We start from the raw sequence: 27,484 nt of genomic DNA on the forward strand, positions 1-27,484 counted from the left end.
GGTTTTGTTTTTCTTCATTCATAAGAGAAGAAGATAAATACAGCTGAGATGCTGACAAACACAAACTCCCACCTTCATGAGAAAGCTAAATTCTTCAAGACTGACTTCCCCAAATGCCTGGCTTCTTTTCCTGTCTTCCTACTTTTGCTCTTGTGTGGGGAAAAACCTCTAGGAGAGGGTGTGCAAGGGGAAGAGGATATGGCCAGGGCTGGGGTTTGGCTCAGTGGTAGAACACTTGCCTAGGATGCACAAGGCCCTATGCTGGCTTCCACACACTACTCTCTGTGGCAGAACTGATTACAAGGTTCCCTGGAAAAAGACAGTCAACAGGAAATGTAGAGACCACTATAGACTTCAGCCACTAGGAACAGATGGCCCAGATCTAACACATCACCTTTTTATCCATGTGACATTTATCATTAACCTTCCATAAATGCCCCCACCTCACCCCCAGTGTGTAAGTTATATAACTTCACTCTGCCACATTCTCACCACAGACTGGAACATACTACATATTCAATAAATATCCAGTAACAGAATAGGGAAAATGCCATTATAGTAGCAAGGAAAATATAATCAGATAAATAGCTGGCTTAGGATTTGCATAATCATGAAATTGATTTCCACATAAGATTGCTCTTTACTCACAGTTCCTAACCTTTATCTCAGCCCTGCAAGGCTATTTGCATTTAGGGTCATTGTGCTACATCCCAAGTAAGGACTGAACTACCCAATAGTCTGTTTTGCTTCCTCCTGCACAAGTTTCACTCGGGTGGCGCATGCCTTTAATCTCAGCACCCGGGAGGCAGAGGCAGGTGGATCTCTGTGAGTTCGAGGCCAGCCTGGTCTACAGAGCTAGCTTCAGGACAGGCTCCAAAGCCACAGAGAAACCCTGTCCCGAAAAAAAAAAAAAAAAAAAAACAAAAAAAAAAAATAGAGAGAGAGAGATTTATAATACGGTATACTGTAATGTGTGGTTTACCTAGCCTAATCCCTGCCATCAACCACCCCCATTCCAAGTTGAAACTATTCTATGTATTTTAGAACTTCCGGTATTTCTAGGGCCAAGGTCTAAGAGACATGGGTAAAATAGTTTGTTAAGACCTTAATCTTACATCATATATAAAAATTGACTCCAAATCCATTAAAGACTTCAGTGTAATGACCTGACGCTATACAACTCTCAGAAGAAAAACACAGGGTAAAATCTTCATGAAAAATGTGACCTCACCAATATATATACATATACGACTTCAAAGGTACAACTAAAGACTGACCAATGGGATAACATCAAGCTTAAAATCTTCTGCAGCCCCAGAGACACAGCCATGAGTGTGAAAAGGCAATCTATGGAATGGGTGATGGTATTTGTAAACCAGACCTGGCAAGGAGATAATATCCAAAATGAGTAAGGAGCTCCAATTACTCCAAAGAGGAAAGAACTAGGAAGCACTTTTCTACAGTGAGGCCACCAAAAGTAGGAAGATGTACAACCTCACTTATTGTCACAGAAATGAGATCAAGACAGCAAGCTGCTACCTTACATCCAGTAGTACGGACACCACCACCAGACAGAAAGCAGCAAATGCAGCTGCCTGGGCTGCAGAGGAATGGGATCTCCAGCACTGGTGGGAGAGTACAGTGGTACAATTGTTTGGGATCTCTGTGTTCGGTCTCCTGCCTTCCTGGGAGCCACCTGGGGGGAGCTCTGCTTTGCATTGCCGTTTATTAAATCTGGATTTATTAATTCAATTTGATTTGACTTATTGCATTGGTGGCGGAAGAACCCAGCAATGGGGGATCTAATACTTATCATCAACTACTGTAGAAAATAGGAGGTTCTTCAAAATATTAAAAATAGGACGGATACTTGATCTATCAAGTGATATGATATTTGTGATTTATGCTCATAGGAGTGTCATGCAAAACACCTAAGAGGTGAAAGAATCCCAAATTCCCCTGTACATAAATGGCTCAAAGAAATGTCGTATATTCTATATTGGAAGATTTTCTGTCATTAAAAAAAGGAAGGAAATTCTGTCACATGCTATAACACAAATGAACCCTGAGGTCATCATGCTAGGCAAAACAATCTCTTTGGAAACATTCCCCATCTCCCAAATGAGATACCTAAAGTCATCAAAGGCATTGAAACAGAAAGTAGATAATGTGTCTAGGGGCTGGGAGAGGGGGACTCTTCATGGAAAGAGTTCAACAACAAAAAAACTCTCAGAGATCTGGTTTATAATACATTAAGCATGATAAATATATTTATAAATGATTAGGGGAAAAAACAAAGCAACGTGGAGGTTTTTGCTAAATTTGCACTAATTTTGCCAGGATTCCTTTCAGTAAATCATTAAAGATTTGTTTTGTTTTGTGTGTTTTCTTGAGACAGGGTTTCTCTTGTGTAGCCCTGGCTGTCCTAGAACTTGCTCTGTTAGACCAGGTTAGCCTTGAACTCACAGAGCTCTGCCTGTCTCTGCTTCTTCAACTTAGCACTTAAAATTACTAAATTATTCAAATAACAAAGAACAAAAAATATGAAATCTCTGTGGTAGTTTGTGATGGCACATTAATGCATTTGGTGAGACACCATACAAACTTCAATTCACTAAAGACTTTAAGAACATGTGCTACTGGGAGCAGTAATGGGGAGACATGGATGGGGTCAGTGGAGCTGACTGCTTTATCATCAGTATTAGAGCATTTTTACAGACTGGTGTGGAAAAGGAACAAGGAAAAAGAGCAGAATTAAACCATGAAGCCCTCCCAAAAGAGATTTAAAAGGATGGGACCGAGGACCAGCTCAGAGCCAGCCTTCAACAGACCTGAGACTTCCGCAGGGAAGCTGGGAGAGACCATAGCAGGCCACCTCAATAGCGCCCAGCTTGCTGTGGAGTACAGCAGACCTAGGGAGTGGGTTAGAGTGCAGACTGATGCATGAGTGACAAAGAGAAAACCATCACTACCACTAACCCAGCTCATGAGAGCAGGCCAGTCCACTCCCCGCCCACCTTCCTAGCTCCATCCCCTGCCACTCCGGTTCCTTTTCTCTCATACTGACACCCACCTCCAACTGCTTCCTGTAGGAACAGTTATCTTTCTAAGGCCAACCATCCACATATCTCTTCAAGTAAACTTACAGAGGGAAGGCTTCAGTGATACCCTATTCTGCAGAAAACAAGGCTAGTATCCCTCATCACATCGTCAGAAGATAACACCTTACACAGCACCGTCCCCCAGAAATATGTGAGCCTATTTTGTCAGCTCAAGTGCTCCACTACCCACACTTTGAAAAAACAAAAGGCAACGGCATTTAGTATTTTATCTCATTCAGTATATCCAAAACGTTGCCATTACAAGATGTAATTATTGAGATTTTTATGGGGTTTGGATTTTACCCCACTGTATTTCTCAGCACAGAGCAGCCACGTTTCAAAGCTCCAGGGCCAAATATGGCTAGTTACTCCAGTTCTGAGAGCACAACCCTGCACTGCTTCTTCAGAGCACGTCCTGGCTTGGAATTGTGTGATGATGTCTCTATTCTTTGATGGATTCTGTCTCGGATCTATGTCAGAACACTCTGCAGATCCGCAACGAACTACGGGCAATGAGGGGCAAGGGCAGCTGGGAGAATTCCCAGAACTGAGAATAGGCAGTGCAGGGCCGAAGACAAGCTGGAGAGGGGCAAAGGTGCCAGTGACAGCCGTGCCAGATGCTTAAGCCAGGGCCAAGGATCAGACCACGAAGACAGCAAGCCTAGCAGATATGACTGCCACAGGGAGGGGCAGATAGGAGATGAGCAGACAGACAGGCAAACTGTCTCTTTGAGGAGGGAGGGAGCTGCGGGGCAGGCCTGAAAAAGGACAGGTGGGTGATTGTGGATACAGTGGGACACAGGTTTAATGGGATATGAGTTTCTAACAGGGAAAACACCGAAGTACCAAATGACTGTTAAACCACAGTGGAGCTGAAGGGCCAAAGAACTAGAAGCCAAGGGTATCTCCAAGCTTTCAATGGTTTCTTCTCCTCCACTGAAGGTCTAGAATTCTAATTGCTCCAAAGGTAGAAAGGAATTTTTTGTGTTTTGCAGCTCAGCACCAACCACACGGCATAAGCTTAGAGATCTGGCAGACAGAATTAAATTAAAAACTGAAGTTTAAATGTTGAAATCATGCAGAGGAAAAATGGCAGTGCTCAGAACACTTAATGACGACGTCAGTGACATGTCCACATGATTTGTTCTATGGTTACTTAAATGGTTTAACTGATAAGGATTCTGATGAAGAATTAAATTTAAATTTAATTGAAATTAAATCCAAAATCTTGACGAGGGGGGTAAATGTTTCTCAGTTTTACTAACAGCCAACACAAAATCTTTATTATTCTGAAATGCAACATTGTTTTTCTTTTTTTTAACCCAAGATTAGGGCCCTAGATATCTGATTATAAACTTTCCACTGCCACTTTAGGGAACCTTGTTATTTAAAAGAATGCCCCCTCCATTCCTCCTCAGATATTGTCTCTCTATTTAGCTCTAGCAGTCCTGGAACTCAGCATTTGTGTCTACTTCTCACTTCTCCTATCCAGATTAACACTAAAAAAAATTTTCACTAACAAATTTTCTCCTCTGAAGGTAATGGTCTGCTTAGGTAACCCTTTAAAGTGCCCAGGCTGGGGGACTAGAAGCACGTAATACTTTACCTTCTCTGGACACATTTCTGTCTACACCCCAATTACCCCCGAGCACGATGTCAGAGGCTCTGCCCTGGAGCTCTCCTCGGTCAGTAACCTATGGACAGAGTTATACCCTGTGTGTCATGCAGTCAAGACTGAACTATGACACATGGGTCATCTCCACTGCTGGGGAACTCCCTACACCCCAGAGCCAGGGCAGTGAACCGTGAAAGTGAGGAATTACAGCATCCTGCACAGACACAGCTGGCTCAGGACAGCATCCACTCTCCCTTCTGCATCTTCTCAGAGGTCTGCAAGGATGCTGGCTCCCTTGTCACACCGCATTCACTCCTGTTCTCCCTCAGACCAGACAGGGAGGAACAGACCCAAGCTGGTGGACCTTTCACCCGTGTGCACATCCATTAAAATTCTTCTTACATACCTGGGGAAATCACAGTGAACAGAACAGAGACCTTTGCTCTAGACACTACACTCTCATAGACAGAAACTATAATACTTAGCCTTTTTCCAGTCACACAAACTGGGCTGGGGGAGTCACTCTGCAGTGGGGCACTAGAAGAATAACTTCTCATTCAGCTCACAGCTCTCATCTTTTGGACCAAACCACCCAAAAGTTTACTTAACCTCAGATATTCCTGCTGTTTCTGCTTCCTAAGGAAAAGAAACCTGACAGGAAAACTAAAGAAGATTTGTTTTGTGAAACTTCTGGGTCTCTTAACAGTCAAGTTTAGACCTGGAGAACTCCACAATTACAATCCAGTGTGTGAGATGTGTGTGTGTGCACGCGCACGGGGGCATGAGTGAAAGTGTACGTGCACACGTGCGAGCATGTGGGCAGAGTGTGTTCACACATGTGAGTGTGTGCATGAGTGAGGGTGCGTGTATGTGTGTGTGTAATTTTTTCAGCCAGCACCCCTTTTACGTGAACCTATGCAATAAGAGCTCAGACTCGTCTTCCATCCTTCTTACCTATAGGAAGGCAGACCTGGAAGGAGCTGTAGCTCAGGAAGCAGGGGTGAAATGTTACACAGTTCTGCACGGTAAGAAGGATTTGGGTCGGCAGATGGAAAATGGGAGAGATGATCAGAAAGCGGAGAAAGAGAAGGAATCAGAGCCCACAGGCTGTGGGAACCTGGAATTCTCCTTTGATGATGACCAAAATTAATTTGGCAGGGTAGGAGTGGCAGGACAAGGTCTCGCTATGTAGCTCTGGCTGGACTGGAACTTGATACGCAAACCAGGCTGGTCTTAAACTCTGAGAGATCAGTCTGCCCCTGCCTCCATGTGCTGGGGTTTTATAATTTTTAAAGGCAGGATTTCACTTTGCACCCATAGGTTGGCGTCAAACTCATGGAAATTTCTTTGAGTCAGAGTCTCTGGAATATGGATGTGTGTGTCCCCCATGCCCGGCTCCAAAATGCACTTCAGCCCCCAGCCACTCCATGTTGATGCCTCCGCCATCACTGCTCTATAAAGCCCGCCTCCCCTTCTAAACTAGAGCTCACACAGCGCTCACCGCACACCCAAAAAGACTCTTTGCCTTTCTCTCAATGTCTATCCAACTTACACAGGTTGACATGTCAATCACCAAAGCGGTACCCCACAAGCTGGATCTTCCTTCCAGTTCCCTTCCTCTCGCTCTACCATCAGACACTGTAAACTGTTCCTTCTCAAGCCTCTAACATTCCACTATCTCACTAATACTGTCGTCACGAAAGGAACAACTAATATTTATTCAGCACTTGGACTGCACCACAGACTGTGTCAAGGGCATTACATGCGTAATTTCACTTGGTCCTCAAACCTTACTAAACAGGTACTGTGACTACTTCCTTCACGGTAGGGAATCAAAACTCAGATGGAATAGTAATTCTAAAGTCAACTGAAAGAACCTGACCCCTCTTTGCCTCAGTCCACACCCATGTCCCAAATCAAAAAAAAGAAAAAAAAAAAAAGACAGGAATCACAGGGTATAGTGGCACACAGCTTTAATCCCAGCACTGGGGAAGCAGAGGCAGGCAAACAGATCTCTGTGAGTTCAAGACCAGTCTGGTCTACATAGTTCTAGGGAACCACACAGTGAACCCTTTCTCAAGAACAAAAAATAAAAACAAACAAAAAAGAAGACCAAAACAATGATCTTCTTCATTAATTCTACCTAGTCACTCACCTAGCAGCCCAGACCTTCGGAATACACCAGCTCCTGCACGGACTTACAACCAGCCCTGCCTAAGTTCTTACTGAGCACCGAGCTCTAGTCTAAGCCATAGCCATGTTTGCTTTTATTCTTTCAAGCTTCCAAATCCTACCAGACAAAAATGCTAAAGGGCAAAGAGGCTGCCCGGGGTGTGTGTGTGTGGGGGGGGGGGTATATGTGTGTGTGTGAGACAAAACCTTTCCAAAACCAGATTATCTGCACAGGGACTACAGTAGCGCCCCTCCTCATTCTGTCTCTCACCTCTCATCTGGACCCCACCATCCTCCAGCCCACTGCAGTTATCTTTATGGAATGCAAATCTTACCACAGCATTTCTCTGCTTGAAATTAACACCTCACTATCACTGACTGGATGAGGTCCAAATGTCTTAATGTGTTCTACACAATCTCTTCTTTTTATCATTTCATCAAATATCCACTAAGTGTCCACTGTAGAAAGTGCCATGAACCCAAAGATGAACAACAAACCAGCCCTGACCATTACTTCAACCCCAAACAAACCCCAACCCCTTTAGATCAGCCATGTACACGGCAGTTGATGTCACATTCTATAGACATAAGCATTCCTGGAGAAAGCCCATACCAATTCGAAGATTGCCTAGGATTTCTCTGAAACTTTCTAGGCAGATATACGTACTTTCAAGTCCCCATATCACTTAGTTCAAAATTCTCTGAGGTAGCCGGGTGGTGGTGGCGCATGCCTTTAATCCCAGCACTGGGAGGCAGAGGCAGGCGGATCTCTGTGAATTCGAGACCAGCCTGGTCTACAAGAGCTAGTTCCAGGACAGGCTCTAAAGCTACAGAGAAACCCTGTCTCAAAAACAAAAAACAAAAACAAAAAAAAATCCAACTAATTCCTGGCATGCTGTAAGACACTGGGTGGCTAAATGTATATCCAATGAAAGAGTTCAAACTTGAAGATCAGAGAAACAAAATACAGAATTAGAATTAAACAGTGGACTGAATTAAAAACAATGTGATTCTAGTGTGGCTCTGACTTGGCCTACATTTGACCCCTATGGGAAAACTCACGTGGAATTTGGACAGGCTGAAATGGCAAAACCTTGTTAGTTCTGGCTCAACAACGATCGGACAGCCAAATAGGACACTAGATTCCCCCACCTTCCTTCTTTACCTGCCAAAGTCCTTTTGTCCAAAGGTGTGGGGGAGGGTGTTAAAATCTATCAAAGCAAACAGAATTGACCTACTGAGATCCAACTTCATCTGTGCTGTGTCACTATACAGGCTAGAGAAAAAAAGCAAAATGTGTCCTGGGAAGGAGGCCAATTTCTAAGTACTGTGACTACAAGAATGTGACATTCTTAAAGTGAAGGCAGTTTGGATAAACTGGAGCTCACAGATTCCTCCAACTATGTCCTTGCCATTGGTTTCTGTGGTTTTTTTTTTTTTTTTTTAAGAAAAATTGGCGGGGTGTGGGGACGCACGTCTTTCTGATCCCACAGCCCTCAGGAGGCAGAGGGAGGCGGATCTCTGTTTCAGGCCAGCCAGGGCTGCACTGTGAGAAAAGAAAAATTGATTCGATAGAGCCATGCGGAAGTGCCCCTAGGCTTCAAGCAAACACACAATCTTAAATGTAAACGGGAATACTATACCACTCCATTTAAAAGTCCTTGTGTGAAACGTGGCAGAAAGCTTCGAAAAGCCAGCAGCGTTTCCCAAACGGTGCTTCGTGCGCAAATGCTTTCAAACCGAGATGTATATTTTGGAAATGATCCTCCCCTTCCCCCCCAAACATGTCAAATCTGTCTCTAGCCTGAAAGGAAAGGTGAGAATTCTCCCGCAACAGGCTGGGGCGGGGAGGAGGATCTCCGTTCATCCCTTCCAGGGAACGAAACCAGAGGGCAGCTAGCTAGCGCCGCTCTGGCTCCCGACAACGTGCAGACGCGAAGTGCAAGAACTCGCTCCCGAAGCGCCCGGTCCTAAACAGCGAGCGCCGCGCAGACCCGCACCGCGGCGCCGGGAGCTGGCACCCGCACCGGGCCCGGCCGGACTCCACGCGGCCCCCGGCCGGTTCCCCAGGGGGCTCCCCCTATCCCGACGCCACACCCCATCCCCGCCCGCACCTGGGGCGAAGTAACTCACTCCGGGAAAGCGGCGGGCTCCCCGGGGGAGCGCTGACGAGGACACCGCCCGGCTCCGCTCCGCCGGGACTCGCCGCCGCCGATTTCCTGGCGAGAAGCAAAGTCCGGCCAAGACTTCACTTCTCAACCGCCCCTGCTGCCTTTCCCCTCGGGGGCGAGCGCAGGGGCCAACCCGACACGCACCTGAGCCAATCAATGGCGGGGGAAGGCGGGACTAAGGGCGGGCTCTGAGCATCTTGGCCAATCAAGAAGCTCGAAGGGCCGGGCCGGTTCTGCCCATCACTCCCGAGTTAGAGTGAGCGCGCTCCGCCCTCCGCCATCGCTCCCGGCCGGATTCTCCCTTTAGACACAGAGAAGACGCTCGGGAAGTGTCTGCGTGCACCCCGGAGCGCCGCGCCGGGCGTGGGACAGCTGAAGGGAGGGGAGGGCTGCGGGAGCAGGCTGAGGGAGAACGGGTGGCGAGGGGCGGCTGACGTGTAGGTGTGCGCGAGAGGACGGCTGGGGTGGGGCGGGGAGCCAGCCCGGCCGGAGTCAGGTGGGAGCTGGGAGGACACACCTGAGGGGAAGAGAAGGGCGGATCCTTGGGATCAAAGGAAAAAGGAACCGCGGGTCAGCGTGAGCTCCTGAGGAAGGAGGGCGGTGCTCCAAACTCACACTTCTCTCCCAAAAGAAAGAGAAACGCTGCCCTTGCACCTAATGGAGCTATGCATTTGCACCCCAGGGAGAAAACTGCGCCCCGTCAACCACAGTGTGGTCAGGAAAGTCAGCTCTGCACACAAATCTCTTTTGCTTTTTCAAGGTTGCAAGGTGCTCTATGAAAGGCTCCGGAGGACTCCAGTCCGGGGAAAAGCCAACCCTGGGTCAGTCCCGTCCCTGGAGCGTCTAGTAGATCAGAGGTCCAACTCCGACCCTAAATATTAGGTGTCTTGGGGCGACAGGCGAGGGACAGTGCTCTTCGCCAGCACACGGGGACAGCAGGTGCTCTGCGGCCGCCTAGCTTCCGCAGTTCCAGGTGAGCGGGCCTGCCCGTGCAGGGGCGTGACCGGGGGCGTGTTCTGTTTTCGCCCCGCCCCCCAATCGGGCCCTGCCGCGCCGCTGCGGCTCCGCCCCCCTCCTTCCGTCACCCGCTCCTTCCGTCGGTGGTGTCTTCCTTCCTGCTTCGCCCGCATCTTTCGCGACATGGGGAAGAGCGTCCTTTTCGCCAGCACCACCTGAGGGTTTCCTGGAGCCGCCCCCCGCGCCCCGCGATGGAAGAGGATCAGGAGCTGGAGAGGTAAAGTTGGAGGGGGAAAAGTGGAGCGGGGGCGGTGGGGCGGGCCAGCGAATCGGGTAGCGAAAGGGCACGCGGCCGACTGCGGCCCGGCGGGGCGGCTAGGCCTAACCCGAGGCGCAGAGGAAGGGAGGATCGAGAGTAGAGCGGGGCCAGATTGGGATAGAGGGAGGAGAGGCTGTGGGCTTATTTATCCAGAAAAGCTCAGGGGGCTACTAGCCATCCGGGAGGGGAGAGAAGTTGGGAATCCAGCTCTAAGTGCCAAACTGCCACCCCCGTTAGAACTGCCTCGTGTAAGCAGTGCTGGCGTGTTAAGTCGCCTAAAGTTCCTGCAACTCCGCTTGTTCACACTGCTCGTAAATTCTCTCTGTTCGCCAGATTCCTCCTATTAAACTTTTCACTTCCTTTCGCTTACTAGTTTCCTTACCTGTTTCAAATGGAAGCCGTAACTGAGCCTGTCATCTTGATAACTTGTGGTTGCCATTTTTATGCTAAAATAATCGTGTTTTTTATGCCTGTCAACTCCCTTTTCATCTTCCAGCAGGGCCTATCCTATTTATTGTAACTCTGCCTCTTTTCTTTTGCTTTATTCAAAGAAAGATTTTGCAAACATTTAACTTTGGGGTTTTTTTGCCCCTTGTGGGCAATATACATGGTCAAATGGAGTAGAGAGAAAATGGAGTCAAATATTTATGGATAGATGCTGTGGAGATAGGAAAATGAGGTAGTGAATCTTTAAAAGCTAATCACAAAATCCATATGATCTCATTCTTACAAAAAAAAAATGTGTGTGTAGAAAAATATCAGGATTGAAGACCTCAATGGCTGAAGGCGAGAGGAAGACAGCCTTGGAAATGGTCCAGGCAGCTGGAACAGATAGACAGTGTGTGACATTTGTATTGCACGAGGAGGACCATACCCTAGGAAATTCTCTGCGGTACATGATTATGAAGAACCCGGAAGTGGAATTTTGTGGTTACACTACGACCCATCCTTCAGAGAGCAAAATTAATTTGCGAATTCAGACACGGGGTACACTTCCAGCTGTCGAGCCGTTTCAGAAAGGCCTGAATGAGCTCATGAATGTCTGCCGGCATGTGCTTGACAAGTTTGAGGCCAGCATAAAGGATTATAAAGATCAAAAGGCAAGCAGAAGTGAACCCACAGTCTAGTCCCTCATGCAAGGTTACAAGGAGGACCACTCTCATGATGGTGCAGAACCCAGAACTAGAGTGTGTGATTGCAGCACGTTCTGTCCTGTAGAAAGGTGTGGTTCCGGCTGTTGACCCGTTACAGCTGTTGGAATCTCTGCAAGTATATTTGCCTAATAAATTCTCTCTTTTGTTTAAACTAGTTTGAGTGGTTTCTCTTCCTTGCACATAGGTGATCCCCCAAGAATGGTGTCACCCCTTAACTGAACCAACACTGCAAGTGAACAGATAATTGGGCCAAGTTGAGGGTTTTGATCAGGGATATTAAAGGGTTATTCATTTCTATATGATTGAAGTGCTGAGGAAAGAGGAGATGGAACAGAACATAAACTGTAGTTAAAAATGCAGGAAAGAGATTGGCAGAGGGAACTTGTGTTTTGCTTTTGGTTTTTATTTTTTTACGTTTTACTTTGTGCACAAGCATGCCGTGGGCACACATATGGGAGTCAGAGGACAACTTGTGGGAGTCGATTCTCTCTACCATATGGGATCCATAGATTGTCAGGCTTGGCAGCAAGCATCTTTACACACTGAGCCATCTTGACAGCCCTGGATTTTTATTACTGTAAATGCATCATTTCATATGATTGGTAGACTGAGTAAGGGTGAGGATGGCTTGAAGAACACTTTAAGAATTGTAATTTTTCACGAGAATTTGAATGGGTCTCAAGCTCCATCGTCGTAACATTTGTAGGATAGATATCTGTTTACTGCTTGAGCACCAATGAAATACAGAGTTATGACAAGTAAACCAAACAGTTTTTATTATGTTGTGTGTGGACATGTTCATGTGGATACACATGTGTATTGGAGGCTAGAGATCAGTCTTAAACATGGTTCATCAGGAACCATCTACCTATTTATGCTTGGTTTGTTTTGAGACAAGTCTCACTAAATAGTTCTGACTGGCTAGACTTTGTAAACTCATAGATTCCACCTTGCCTCTGCCTTAATCTCCCCACATGCTGTTATTAAGGGCATTTGCCATTATTCCCCACCCTACCTCAGATTTTGAGACAGAATCTCACTGGACTGGAGTTTGTCAGTTAGGCTAGGCTACCCTACTAGAAAGCCCTAGGGACCCATCTGTGTGTCTCCTGAGCATTGGGATTACAGACCTACTTAGCACCCTACTCAGTTTAGGTTTGTGGGTTCTAGAGAGGTTTTCACAGCAAGTCTTTTGCCAACTGAGCTGCCTACTCTTGCCCCAATTTTAATTATTGGAAAAACTGGGATTACCAGGTAACATTACCAGTCCTTAGGTGGTTGTGCAAATAGAGCTCAGGGTTACATAGAAGAGATAGAAAGTCAGAACTTGGAGGAGACCTGTATGGAAGAAATGACATTTTGGAAACTTAAAATATTAGCAAAGTATATCACATCCAAGAATCATCCCATTTTTCTCTTCAGTCCTGTCTTGTAAGCATCCTACCCAAGTATGACTTCACCCTACATATCTGGAGCCCTTGAGCCCAGTTACCCCATTTTCTAGAGCATTGTGCTTTGGGGTCTTCAGTCAAAACTTCATTGCTGGGGATGATGGTGCACACCTAATCTTAGCATTGAAGAAATTGAAGTGGGAGAACTGCAAATTGAAGACCAGACTAAATATGCATAACAAAAGCTTGCCTCAGAAAAACATCACCGATATACTTAAGATATGGAAACTTATAGTTAAATTTGACCTCTTCTACCCTGCCAAGAGCCTCTATTTCCCCACACTTGGCCCACTTTTTTAAAAGATAGTACACTTGGCCCACTTTTTTAAAAGATAGTTTTGTACTCCCTGAGTGTCTGCATTGTACCAGGCCTTGAGAGCAGATAACAGTAAGAACTTTGTTTTTCAAGGCAAGGTTTCTCTGTATATCCCTGATTATCTTAGAACTCACTCTCTAGACCAGGCTGGCCTCAAAAGCAGAGATCCACCTGCTTCTGCCTCTTAAGTGCTGGGATTAAAGTTGTGTCCTATCACACCCAGTTTGACAATAGGAACTTTTAAGTCTAAATTCTCTGAAGGAAGCAAATTCAGGGTCAAGTAGGGAACTGCTTTGGGCAGAAAGAGGTTGTCCAGAGCTATAGAGAAAGAAGGAAGTAGCTCTATAGCGGGGAGAGCAAATGCGTGCTTGGGGGACAATGTGAACTGGTCCTAAAGACTGCAGAATTGAAAGATTTGCATGTTTTAGTGTTTGTAGCAGGCCAGAAGGAGAAGACTCCGTTTTCTGGGTTTGAGTGATGGGGAGCTGAAGTGATATGTTGCTTTGATTACAGCGTGGGATGATGGGGTAGATGTAGCAAAATCAGACTAGAAGCAGGTAGAATCTGGAAGAGTCAAGGTGGCCCAGAACAGTGTTAAGCTAACAATGCAGAAAAGGGTGAAGTCCTCAGGAACCGGGATGTGGAAGTCACACAAACATGACTCCATCTTCCACCTCGGACTGGGGCCAATTACTACCAGGAGCTTAAAAGAAGTCCGACGTTTTGTTGTGATTATTGTAGGCATGAGTTGAGGGCCACGGGAGAGATCTAAGCTAAAAATAAACTTTGTGAGTCCTAATCATAAAGCTGTAAATCAACAAAGGCTGCAGAGTGACAAAGGCGGGGCCTGTTGGGCCCTAAAGCCCCACCAAGGAGGAGGTCGTCCCAAGAGACACTCTGAGCACAGCTGATGCAATAGCAAAAAGAATTTTTATTCTGCTGCCGCGGCAGAGGTCCCTCAGCCTCAAGAGGAGAAGGACCCCTGCTTTGTCTATTACAGGCTCTTTTAAAGGAAAAAAACTCACAAAATCAGGGAGGGAGGGGGTAGTACAGAATCAAAAGGGAGAGTCCAGAAATCATTCGTCAACTATTTTGACTAGTTCATTTAATGGTCAGCTAACTCTAACTGACCAATGCTATGGCGGTTGCGGGGTTGGTTGAACAAAGAGGAACACTTGCAGGTTATCTGCAGGTTGTCTCACCCCAGTTCCAGAGTCTGGGTCTATTGTAGAAAGACTACAAAGGGGATGGAAAGTACTCAAAGCTCCAGTGCATGTGTGGTTAGTTACCAGCGTCCTGGTTCCCAGGAAGGTGGTGGGGGGGGTGTTGCAGTAATGCTAAGGTGCCCCAAAGTCTTTCAGGCCCAAGAACCAAGCCTTGGACAACCTCAGTGGTGAAGTGTGGCGAAAGGAGTAACTGATGAGATGGCAAATTCTGTGGAAAGTGGAGCCGTGGAAGCCAGGGGAAGTGATTGAGTAAGTCAGCTGAGCAACAGGGCTGGGGGGCAGTGTCTGTTGGAGTTAGCACCAAGGTCACTAGGCTGTGGGTAGCAGCATTCTTTTGGGATCTAAGGAGAGGACTTTGCTGAGGAATGGCTTGGTTTGTTTTCCAAAGATAAAATGCACACAACCATTAGAAGGGGGTGTTTAGGTGGCAGCAGGGTGAGGAAAGTTTGGAGTCAGGGTATAAAGATAAAGAACATCTAGGGTGGCAAAGATTCTAGAAAACCAATCTCAAAAAGTAAGGAATCTTAGGAGATGTAAGAAAGCCCATTAGGCTGGACGGTGGTGGCTCACACCTTTAATCCCAGCACTTGGGAGGCAAAGATGGGTAGATTTGAGGTCAGCCTGGTGAGCACCACATCTCACAGTATCGTTGCAGTAAAGGATTAATTACCACCAGTCCTGGGGCATGCAGTCGGAATCTGTTTAGGGTGGCCATAAACAGGTTCACATGAAATGAAATATCTTTTGAAGGCAGATGGGTGAAGGGAGAAAAGAGGGTAATCAGGAGCTTGTACCTCCCCCCTACCTCCTCCCCCTGCATGTGTGGAAGGAATTGTTGCCTGGAGTCAGTAGGAATTGAAGGAGGGTTGAGCCGGAGCTGGGTGTGATTGTGCACACCTTTAATACCTGTAGGCAGAGGTAGATAAAACTGAGTTTGAGGTCTACAGAATGAGTTCAAGGCCAAGGCCGGGAAAGAAAGGACAACTTGGACTTGAATCATTTATTTATATAAATGGGGGGGGGGATAAAAACCTCACTATTTTACTCTCTAATAGCATTGCACTCAAACCACTGCAGTGTTAATGATTCAAGATCAGAAGTTGTGTTCAGCTGTAAAATCCTGTGCCCTCTAAAGAGCCAATCATTAAATAATATGCCTACATGCCAAAGGCTTTTAATATCTAATAATTCTGAGTATTTGGCTTAGCGCTTGCCATTTTCAAAGCACTTTACAAACTAGTCCTAAATTACATATAGCAGTAACATCTAAGTGCCCTAATTGACGTAATACAGGTTTGTGCAGTATCTCTGTAGAGAAGGAAAAGTGTCTACATAAAAAGTGATCCATTTAGTTGTGACCCAGAACATCCTGCACTTCAAGAGATAGGAAAGTACATCAGATTCTTTGACCCATGATTAACTACCCTTTTCAGTTCATTTATTAAGATTGTAGTCTCCAGGAGAAGGAAAGCATAATCAAAATATATTTGAAAAAAAATTTAGTTAAAAATATTTGGGGATGGGGGTTGAGACAAAGTCTGTCTGTGTAGCCCTGGCTGTCTTGGAACTCACTATGTAGACCAGGCTCTCTTGGAACTCATTATGTAGACCAGGCTGGCCTCAGATTCACAAAGCTCCACCTGCCTCAGCCTCCTGAGTGCTGGGATTAAAGGTTGTGATGCCATCATACTCAGCTAATACAAATATTTTTTTTAAATATTTATTTATTTATTATGTATACAATATTCTGTCTGTGTGTATGCCTGAAGGCCAGAAGAGGGCACCAGACCTCTTTACAGATGGTTGTGAACGACCATGTGGTTGCTGGGAATTGAACTCAGGACCTTTGGAAGAGCAGGCAATGCTCTTAACCACTGAGCCATCTCTCCAGCCCCACAAATATATTTTTTAAAAAAGATTATAGTCTTCCATGTCTATAGAACATGTTAGACAAAAGTCATGTTTTGGTTATAAATTCAGGTGCTCTTTGGAACATCCTTCAGTTAGAGCCCCTAAGAGATGCCACCAGATCCGTGAGCTTGTTTTGAAAGATTCCAGATCTTTCCCTTTTCAGGCCAAATCTTAATATTGTATTTCTTTTAGATTTTATAAGGTACGGTGGTACAATTGCTGTGTAGGTCCTTTTACTTCAAGGATGGAATGCTTATCACACGCAGCCCACACTGAACCTCACACTGTCTACCAGCAAGTATGCACCTGTTAGCCCCACTCTGAAAAATGATGGACACAAGAGTCTTAATGAGTCATTCGAACAAAGCTTCTGTGATTTGGGGCAGGGCAGATGAGTTGTACGTTTGAAAAAGAAGACTTTGTGCTAATGTGTGGTGTTGCATAGGTAAGTTCGGAACATAGAATGGAACAGATAGGGCAGGCTTGAGGCAATCGCTGTTTCCAGGGCACCATCCTGCTCTGACAGCTACAATCTATCCTAGGTGCTGAGGAAAACAAAGAAGGTAGGCATAGTCTGCTTTCCAGGAACTCTTGCAGTACTGAAGCTAGTGGACTGTGAAAGAAATACGAACGTTCAAAGATGTATGGCTTTCCTCTTTGCAGTATAAAGCAGCTGTTAGCTGGACGCAGTCTCTCATGCCTATAATCCCAGCTGCATGGAAGTAGTACTGAAGTAGGAGGGACTCAAGTTCATTGACAGCCTGGACTACAGAGTAAGTTCAAAGCTCAGCCTGAACAGCTTGTTGAGACCATGTTCAAAACAAGTAAATGAGATGCCTCACTTGCAGCTTTGTGGTAGAATTCCTGCCCTAGCCTATGTAGGTCCAGAGTTTGATCACCCCCACCAAAGCTGAGCGGGCAATAATGAGTCTTGAGTCAATATATTCCATAAATGATGGGTTTTCATCCCATATCTGTGTGCAGAATGGGTGAGTGTGAGAGAACAGTTGAGCCAGCAGTGAGTTCAGACCATATCATAGTGCAGGTGTGATGGACTACCAACATAGATGTAGGACTGGAGACTTGATAACATTGGATACAAGAAATTTCTAGAGAAGAAACTTAGAGAGATCCTATATCATGGTAAAGATACAGAGAGAAAGGTTGGAGGTAAACCCAAACTTCTGGGGCCTATGTACATGTTCACTTACTGTTGAGGTTTTCCAGCCATTCCCTCCAAAAACCAGTAAGGCAAGATTAACCTCTCCCCTGGTGTATCCTACTAATTGGAGTTAAAGAGTCAACTGCACTAAATCCATCTCCCTGGCAACCATGTCAGAACAATTGGCATATTTTAAAGACTATGTGAATCCAGGGCTTCTGGGTGTAACACTTGGGGGTAGGAAGAGAGAGGAGCCTTGCTGTTGCCTGTTGACACCATGTGGTTGTCTTCGAAGAAAACAGTCCAGCTGGGCATGGTGGTACACAAAGCTAGTTCCATCCAGCCCTCTACAGAGCTAGTTCCAGGACAGGCTCCAAAGCCACAGAGAGAAACCCTGTCTCGAGAACCCAAAAGAAAAGAAGCTGAGGCAGAAGGATGGAGGGTTTGAGGCCAGCCTGGCTCACCTTGTCTTCAGAATATAAAATCATTTCATTCATTTGTTAAATAACTATTGAGCACAGGGATGCAGCAGGAAACAAGTTGACCTGCATGCAGCTTAGTTTCTAATGGCTCGGAGAGGCAATAAATGCATGCGGTCAGTCAATATTAGTGATTAACTGATTATTATAATATTATTAGGCATGCTGAGCAAATTGATTGGTTTATGTGTCTTCTTGAGTGAAGATTTTGGAACAAACGAAAACTCAGTAGTTTCTGTGACTCTTTTAGCCCCAGGGAGCACTGGAAAGAAGTATGGTACGTTCCCGGTCTGTTAAAACTTTTCTAAATAAGCCATTCTGAAATAGCATCCCTATTAATAGAATATACATAACAATCAAAAATAGGTGGGTTGGGATTTTCCTCTTCAAAAAGAAATTAAGACTCTGCTGGAGCATTCGAAGTCTTTCTCACACTTAAAGGTGAACACGCAAAGCAATAAAAGGTCTGTAGCAGATGGCCACCTGGTACAGTGCCAGGTATCTGGAGTGCTGGTCGGAAGCCAGGCCTCGATCTAGGCCAGTGATCATAAACTGCATAACCATATGTATGCCTTAGATAATAACTCCTGTTTCCAATAAATAACCTTTTCTACCTGCATCAAAGGAAAGCTCCAGCTGGGCATTCTGTATGCACTTTAACCCCAGCTCTCTCTTGGGAAGCAGAGGCAGGAATCTTTGAATTTGAGGCCAGCCTGGTTTACAGAACAAGTTCCAGACCAACTAGGTCTACATAGAAAGACCCTGTCTCAAAAGAAAGGAAAGAAGGAAGATGGTTGGTTTATGTTTGTTCGTTTTTACTCTTACTCTTTGGGGGCCTTGCCACCCATCTCCCAAATAATCAAACACACAGACTTATTCTTACTTATGAATGTCTGGCCTTCACTTGTCTGGTTTCTAGCCAGCTTTTCTTAAATTATCCCATCTATCTTTTCACTTTGGGCTTTTATCTTTCTCTATTCTATATACCTTTCTTTACTTCTTACTCTATGGCTTGCTTAATAGCTGGGTGACTGGCCCCTGCTGTCTTCTCTCCTTTTTCTCACTTTTTCCTTCCCACTTTTCTTTTCTCCTTTCCACTCTTGTCTTCCTATTTATTCTCTCTGCCTGCCAGCCCCACCTATCCTTGCTCCTGCCTTGCTATTGGCTATTCAGCGCTTTATTAGACCATCAGGTGTTTTAGGCAGGCAAAGTTAACACAGCTTCTCAGAGTTAACCAATTGCTATATAAAAGAACTCAACACATCTTTGCATCATTGAACAGATTAAATGTTCCACAGTATAAATAAATATATCACATCTTCAACTAATATTCCACAACAAAGAGAGAGAGAAAGAAAGGAAGATGGAAGGAAGGATGAAAGAAAGAAAGGAAAAAAGAAAGGCCTACAATCTATATAAAGAGCTCATGAGAAAATCAAATTGCCTAGAATATCTAAGGAGGAAGAGATAAACCAGTTTGCTTAGCTATGTGGACTTGAGTTTCTTTCCCTTCTCAAGGGCAGAAGAGTCTGTTCTGTAGAGCCCTCTTTTTCAGGACAGTATTATATAATGGCCAAGAGTGAGAACTCTGAGGGAAGAAGGCCTGGTGGTTCTACCACTTCCTAGCTTGTGAATATGGGTTAGTGACTAGGCTTTTCTGAACCTCTGGTTTCCTTATCTGTAAACTGCATGAATAGTAACACTCAGTAGGTTTATTATAAAGAATAAATTAAAATACTTAGCACAATTCCTAGTGGATACACACTCTCAGATGTCATCTGTTGTTGTATTGTCAAGCCAGTTAATAGTGGTTAAATAATGATGTCCACAGGCTGTGTCTTGTTATCTATGGGTGTATCTGTCATTGTAACTGTACCATTAATCATTGTCCTGGCTAGTTTTCTATGAACTTGACACAAGCTATAGTCATCTAAGAGGAGGGAATCTCAATTGAGAATTGCCTTCATAGGATCAGACTGTGAAGTATTAGAGGACCCATCCAATATGGGTGGTGCCACTCCTCGCCTAGTGGTTCTGGGTACTATAAGCAAGCTGGCTAGCTGGATGGTGGTGATGTACATCTTTAATCCCAGCACTCAAGAGGTGGGAGCAAGCAGATCTCTATGAGTTCAAGGCCAACCTGGTCTACATAGTGAGTTCCAAGACAACCAGAGCTACATAGTGAGACTCTGTTTTAAAACAAAACAAAAAAATAGAAAAAAGAAAATGAAAGGAAGAAAGAAAGAAAAGAAAGCATGCTGAGCTAAGTCATGAGGAGCAAACCAGTAAGCAGCATTCCTCCATGATCTCTCCATCAGCTCCTGCCTGCAGGTTCCTACTCCGTTTTCCATGATGAACTGTGATATAACAGTGTGAATGAAATGAAATAACCCTTTCCTCCTCCCCAAGTTGATTTTGGTCATGGGTGCTTCATCACAGCAATAGAAATCTCTGTATACCCTAATCTCAGAAGTGATATCTCACCAGTCCTGACGTTAAATGCCAATCAGTGTGGTCATACTCCAGAAGGGAACATTGGGTAGTGGAAGCCTCGGGACCACCTTGTAGGCAGCCTGTTAGAGTCCCCTCTGAAACAATCTTATACCCTCAAAAACATGCCTTGCTTTGGCCACCATTCTTTAGAAGTGTTCTTCCTCTAAAGCCACAGAGAAACCAAAAAAAAAAAGTGTTCCTTCATAGCACTTGTCATTCACTAAGCTAGGATGGCCTTGTTTACTGACTGGCTCTAACTGTGAACTCTATGGAGGCTAAGAGTATCCTTGTTTGCAGGGAATGAAGGAAAATGTGCATAGTGATTGTCAGTTCTACACAGGAAAAGAATGGAGCCCAAAGAGGGCTGAGAGCTCATAATAACCTGATTTTGCATACGCATCAGCTGACACTTGTGAACTCAGAAAGATGAAAGCATGAGTTTGTCAATGAATCATACCTATGTGCAGGAAGCGCTAGAGTAATATGCAGGTGAACGACAGCTATCGTTTCTTCTAACTCTTGATTGCAAGCCCTTTCCCCAAACCCTTCCCTGAAGGTTTTTCCTTCTATAATCTTATTGCCTTAAATATATATGTGTGTACGTATATACCGACATATATAACTATATATATAATTTACATATGTTTATTGTCTGTTTCCTCTCTACCCCCCCCAAATCTGGTGCACACTATAGTATAAATTCTGTGAGTACAGAGACTTTTGTCTGAATGATACTTATCCACAGCCCCTGGAATTGTGCCTGGCCCATAGTGGATGCTTGATAAGATGAACTTGAATTTCAAATGTTAGAATAACTGTTGGGTCAGTTTATGGCCACATATCTGTAGCTCCATAGTCTACCACATGCAGCTAGGTGAGTTTAGCCTGAGCTGAGGAGAATTAGATACGTTTATCGTCTCTAAGAAGTCCAGTCTTGGGAGGCAGAGGCAGGCAGATCTCTGTGAGTTTGAGGCCAGCCTGGTCTACAAGGACTAGTTCCAGGACAGCTAGGGCTGTTCCACAGAGAACCCTGTCTCAAAACAAACAAACAAATAGAGCACCGAGAGGTCCAGTCTCTAGATTTGCAGTGCTAAGGCAAATGAGTTCCTCTCATGTTAATGAGAGCTGATGTGGAAGCACACTTGGATTTGTGAGTGCCTTTTCTACTTCATATATGCACAGTCTGGTCTCAGAGTTGTGGGACTCACAGACGATAATATTGCAAAAAATAATAAATAAAACTAGATGACAAACTTACGTAGGATGACTCAAGTATTTTTCCTTGCTTTGTAGTATGGAATTTTAGAAATTCCATCTTTTAGATACAGTCTTGAACCTTACAAAAGACAAGCAAGAATCCAGTGGGGTACTCTGTGACAGGTGTCTGTTGTGCCATCTTGGCACATTTGCTTCACAATAAGAACAGGCTCTTGTAGCCCTCACTAGCATCCGCATGGACATTTAGTCAATAGATATTAATTTATTTAATTATAATTTTCTTTATTCTTGAGAATTTCATACATGTATGTCATGGAATATATATGCCCTTGTCCTCCCCATGTTTCCCCTAACATGTTCCCCTTCCAACTTGGTGTTTTGTTTTTTAAATAACCCACTAAGTTTATCTAATTGGTGCATGAGTGTGGGTCCATCCACTGGAGCATGAGCACCAGCCTACCACTGGTGACACCCTCACAAAAGAATGCCTCTCCCTCCCCCAGCAGCTATTAAATGCCAATTGTTCCACACTGAGACGAGGCCTGGCAAGCACCCACTCCCAGCTATGCCAGAATCTTGACTGGCTTGATTTTGCATGAGTAAGCACAACTGCTATGAGTTCACGAAAGGAATAGCCATGGCATGCCCAGAAGCTCTGGCTCCTACATCTTTCCTGCCTCCCTTTTCAAGGTAGTCCCTGAGCCTGGTCAGGAAACTGGAGTGGTGAAGGTAAAGATTTCCCATTTAGGGCTGAGCGCTCAGTCTGTTAGTGCGTTGATCAATTAATGTGTCTGCATTGATTGCTGCCCACTGCACATGAGAAGCCTCTCCTACAAGTATGAGAGCAGCCCAGGTCTATAGCTAGAAACATAAATATTAAGAAGCAATGTGACAACATTATCATTTAGTGAAGTAACAATACTAGCAGGTTCTCCCCAGCTGTAAGCTTTTGATCAGGATGATAGTACCAGGTACAAAATTTCCTCCTGTGGAACAGACCTCAAATCCAATCAGAAAATGATAGTGCCCCTCTCACAGTGCTGCAGCTACTGCACCAGTAGGCACATTTTGCCTAGGCAGGATGGTATTGTTGCATGCGGGTCCAATGCTGGGTAAGGTCTCTGACGTCTTCTCCCCCAGCAGCCTGCATAGCACCTTCCAACACTTCCAACTAGCAGGAAGGTTTCTTAGTTGGTCTGAGGTTGATTTTTCTAGCCCTGCAGTCAAATAGGGTCTTACCACATAGTTATGGAGGGTAGCCAAGGGCAATGGTAATAGTCTGTGTTGTTTTGGAGACTTCTGGGGCCTGCCTCACCAATAACTCAAAGGGAGCTATTTCATGCCCTGCACTGCAATTTCATTTAATAACCTGTGTCTTCTGGGAGCAGCATTATATAAGTGTTAGTTTCTAACCAACTGGGATCCCAGAATAAGTTGTAATTGGAACTCAGAGTTCAAGGATCATGCATCACTGAGATTCCTCATTTAAAGTGGTTTCAGATCCTGGCTTGCTTTATTGTTCTGCATACTTAAGCGTAAATCTTAGTGCTAAAAATACCTAGTAGAACTTTTCTTCAAAAAATGATTTATCTATGAAATTGGAGACAGAAGTTTCAATTATTTCAAAGATGAGGTTGGAGTGCGGCCATCATTTTCCTTGTCAGAGTGAATGAGTTGGATCTATGTTCTGTATCAGATTCTGTGATCTAAGCTTTCAGGCTTGATGTTTCAATTTTGCTCCTGTCTGCATGTGAAGGCTATACTTTGTCCTTAAATGGATGGTGAAAATGGGGGCTTTAGAGGCTTATGATTAGGAACTGTCAGCCTATGGGTGTGTCCCTGTCTGCTGCCCAGACTTGAGGCAGGCAAAAGCAGGTTTCCTTCCTGTTGGCTGGTTCTAATGGGTTGACTATCCGAGCTGTGTGCTTCTCAGCAAGCTAAGACTTGAGAACGCCAACGAGGCTTATTTCTAGCCAAAAGCAGATGGCCTACCTCCACACAGCTCTGACTGTAAAGTGAGACCGGCTCAAGTGGGGGAACCAGCTCCACCCTCCTTTCCAAGTTGGTAGCTTCCCACCTATAGGAAAGGAAACTGAGGTCTGTAAAAGTTAAGGAGGCTGACTTAAGTTATACAGCTAGCAAGTGTTAGCCATGGCTTAGAGTCTGCTTTAGAGCCTACAAAAGGCTTTACTCGTAGGACTTGGTTTGTGAAAATAGAATTTTTCAGCTTATTAAACTTCATGGGCATAATCTTTAAATAAATTCATTTTAACTTTTTCACTTACATTTTTCCAAAATACTTCTTGAACAGCTTCAAAAATATGGAAGTTATCTTTATGGATGAGCAAAACTAAGAAATTTTTGTATGTACAAGGTCAGAGACTTGAGCTTAGAGTCATCTTTGCCCCTATGTTGACTTAGGAAATATCAGTACCACCACCCCAAAGCCTTAGTTGACTCATCACTAAAGGGGGGGGGGGCGATGACAAGGTCAAGGGTTCTTCTGGGAGTCCGTGAAGTGACATGCTGTAATCACTGTGTATGTGATGGGTATTAGGTAATAGTTGTGTGCTTTTCTTTACAAAGGTACAACCATCTACTTTGAAAAATCTTAAAATAGCACCTTATATTTATTCAATGCCTTATTGTTGCATAACTATATATATGATTATATTTAGTCCCCAAAGAAGTTCTAAGAGGCTTATGAGAATGTCCCCATTTAACAGACCCCATAGCTCTGTGCTCTTAAATGCCACAAAAGCTATCAGATCTCCAAACTAGACTCATTGTCTCACCAGTATCGTGGCTAGTCTCCTTTTCTTAGGTAATTCCAGTATGTCCTCAGTTCAAGACTAATAGAAACCTCGTCTCAAAGCATCAGGAGTGTGTTAGGGTCAGTTACTGGGTAATTCTATTCAGTATGAATTTTTTGGACAAGAAATTTGGCTATGCAGGTTGTATTTTGTAGTGTCCCACAATGGCCATGGCACAACACTGGGGCAGTTAATGCCAGTCCTTGTGCTAAAATATCACATTAGGTTAGCCTTTCTTGTCTTCCCCCTACAGTGACTGGCAGGCCATCCTTGCTTGGTGGTGGGAGGTATACTGTTGATAATTTTGGATTAAGTACTATTGTAGGAGAGGCCTCTTGTTTGTTCCCAGATGCTCAGCCCTGAAATAATCACATAGAAACCATATTATTTGTAATACTGGTTAGCCAATAGCTTAAGCGTATTTCTGGCTAATTCATATCTTAAATTAACCCATCTCTATTAATCTGTGTTTCACCACAAGGCTGTGGCTTACCAAGTAAAGTCGCGGTGTGTCTCCAGTGGGGCTACATGGTTTCTCTTCACTCTGCCTTCTTTCTCCCAGCATTCAGTATAGTTTTCCCCACATAGTTCTACTCTGCCCTATCAACAGGCCAAGGCAGTTTCTTTATTCACCACTCGTATTCACAGCATACAGGGGGAATCCACATCAAAATACCATCCCAAGTCAGATAATTATTTAGTCTTAGGAAAGTTAATGTCTCTAAACCATAATGTCCTTGGCTTTGTATGACAAGTTAAGCTAGCTGGCTTCTAATGCTGACATGTGAGTAATTTCACCTTGCATTTTTAAAAACACATACGATTTTACTTAATGGGTCTTTACCAGAGTGTTTTAGTTCATCTGGGGCTTTTCATTATAAATTATATTAAACAGAGAACTATAAATACTTAGATTTGGAGCCTTGAAACACAATGTGTATAGGGACAAACAGAAGTTTGCTACGTGGCCCAGCATCTGCAGTGAAAATGGTCAGCAAGTATAAAGTCTATGACTGGATGAAGCCCCGGCGCACCATCGGAATGGACGGTGTGCTCTTCCACTTAGGAGTTCCCCTGTGGTCTCGGTTGTGCACCTGTTCTATTTTTAATTCCATCCTAGACTCTGTGCTAGCATGGCTCCATCCAGTTCAGCTACAGTTGCTTTCTGTCTTAAGGACAGTTTGTGTTTCAGTAGTAGAGAAGATGGTTCTAGGGTGTACAGCTATTTAAAGCTTGGAATTAATGAAGGGCTAGAAGATATGTTGAGGCCTTTTGATATCCTGTAAGACAGGATATCTCTGAATAATGCAGTTCCGCCTTAGTGTATGCTAGGTCTTGGTTCTTACACTACTGCTTTCTGATGCCAAAAACACTGAGTGTGTGACTCTGGTGGGCTCTTCAGTTAGCAGCTGATGTGTGATAGGACAGAAGCATAAAGGCTGACATAACCTCTAATGGAATCTTCTGTCTTGGGCTTGTTCACATTAGCTAGTTCCTTCCTTTTATTTATCTCTGTATCCTTTCTAGTGTTTATGCTTTAATTAAAGAAAGGGTCTCACTCACTGTGTAGCCCCGACCAGCCTAAACTCACTATGTCAACCAGGTTGGCTACAGACTTGAAGCTGTCGCTCAGGTGCTGGGGTTGTAGGTGTGAGCCACTAACCCTGCAGTTGAGCTAGGTGTGCACGAGAGCATGTTTGCGTTGCATCAGAACCCGCAGCATCCCTCGGTTTGAAGGTAAATGTTTGTACACTATACTTTCTAGTCATATAGTCCTGTCCTACTTGTTCAGTGAACCACCCCAATCCAGTACTTTGAGCTTTTTTAAAAACGTCGCCTTCGGAGGGCCACTGCTCTCCATTAGATGCCCTCCCCACCCCCCACCCTGTGTGTGTGTTTACTTTCCGGATTCTATTAACCTACTATATTATAGGAATGGAGTTCTCTCTCCAAGCCCTGGTATGTATATTAAGTAGGATGTTTTCTTAATTGGGGAGGGGATTTTGAATTGCCTTTCCCTACTTAAGTTCATTCTATTTCAGTTAATACCTGAATAAGACTTGAAACCTGACAATGCAGAACTTAAAGAGTCAAGAATTTGCTGAGTTGTTTTAGTAAATTATTTGTAGCGTAGGAGTTTGTACTTAATTCTTGGTGTACAAATGATTGTCTCTCTCTGTGTGTGTGTTCTGTTTTGTTGATCTCTGCTGCTTTTGTAGAGGAGATGATCATACATAATCCCCCAAAGCAGCTTTTGACACCTAAAATATGGATGATAGAAGTGTCCGGTGGTCAGGAGGAGACCAGGTCCTTCCTGGCAGTCCATGTGGCAGAACAAGGCACCCTTGCCCTGGTGTGGGCTACATGCTCGGTTTCTGTGTCTCTTTGTCGTCTACTTCCTCCTGAGCCGCTCTCTGCTCTGTACTGTTAGGTTTAGCCAGATATTTAATCCTGGGTAAGGGTATAGAGAATGGACTTTTCCTCCTCTCTTCTCATGGTGTTTAGCTAGGCTTGTTTTTAAAGATCAGTTTGTTGTTTATTGTGTGGATGAGTGTTACCAGCATATATATAAGTATACCACATGTGTGCCTGGTGCCTGTGGAGGCCAGAAGGGCATGTTGGTTACATGTGGGTGTGAGCTGCCATGTGGATGCTGGGAACCAAACCCAGATCCTCTGTAAGAGTCGCCAGTGCTCTAACCACTGAGCCGTCTCTCCGGACCAAACTTGAGATGTACAAATGTTTTACATTTTAGTTTAAAAAAAACCTTCATTTCAGTTAATGATATGATGGAGGAAGGTCATTGGTTGATTAAATAAAGAAGCTGCTTGACCTGATAGGTTAGAACATAGGTGGGAGGAGCAGACGCTGGGAGGAAGAGGAAGTGAGCTCAGAGACTCGACAGCTCTCCTCTCAGAGGCAGACG

General features: G+C 44.6%; 3 protein-coding genes across 4 annotated transcripts in view; 2 read left to right on the plus strand and 1 right to left on the minus strand.

Annotated features, from left to right (window-relative positions):
* The window catches only part of Lnx2 (ligand of numb-protein X 2), a 59,749-nt gene extending 50,605 nt beyond the window's left edge, over positions 1-9,144 (minus strand). The window contains exon 1 of one of the 2 annotated variants that reach the window (XM_005344703.3): positions 9,022-9,144. The gene's annotated coding sequence lies outside the window, so the exon portion shown is untranslated. Of the gene's footprint in view, positions 1-9,002 lie in introns of both variants that reach the window. The other variant, XM_026788796.1, reaches the window with a different exon arrangement.
* A 1,004-nt stretch (positions 9,145-10,148) lies between these two features.
* Positions 10,149-11,640, plus strand: Polr1d (RNA polymerase I and III subunit D). The gene is made up of 2 exons (XM_005344704.2): positions 10,149-10,293; positions 11,087-11,640. Exons 1-2 carry the CDS (start codon positions 10,268-10,270, stop codon positions 11,460-11,462), a joined length of 402 nt encoding a protein of 133 aa, XP_005344761.1. The 5' UTR covers positions 10,149-10,267; the 3' UTR covers positions 11,463-11,640.
* The window catches only part of LOC113457876 (protein POLR1D-like), a 39,082-nt gene continuing 21,825 nt past the window's right edge, over positions 10,228-27,484 (plus strand). The window contains exon 1 of the mRNA XM_026787332.1: positions 10,228-10,293. Within this exon, the coding sequence (XP_026643133.1) occupies positions 10,268-10,293 (26 nt within the window). The 5' untranslated portion in view covers positions 10,228-10,267. The remainder of the gene's footprint in view (positions 10,294-27,484) is intronic.

Source organism: Microtus ochrogaster, chromosome 2, assembly GCF_000317375.1.
Source record: "Microtus ochrogaster isolate Prairie Vole_2 chromosome 2, MicOch1.0, whole genome shotgun sequence".
Lineage (NCBI taxonomy): Eukaryota > Metazoa > Chordata > Mammalia > Rodentia > Cricetidae > Microtus > Microtus ochrogaster.

Excerpts from the sequence above, each read along its gene's own strand:
- Polr1d (XM_005344704.2), top strand. The coding sequence starts at position 10,268 with ATGGAAGAGGATCAGGAGCTGGAGAG. Across the intron at positions 10,294-11,086 it reads GAGGATCAGGAGCTGGAGAG|AAAAATATCAGGATTGAAGA; the intron begins GTAAAGTTGGAG and ends ATGTGTGTGTAG.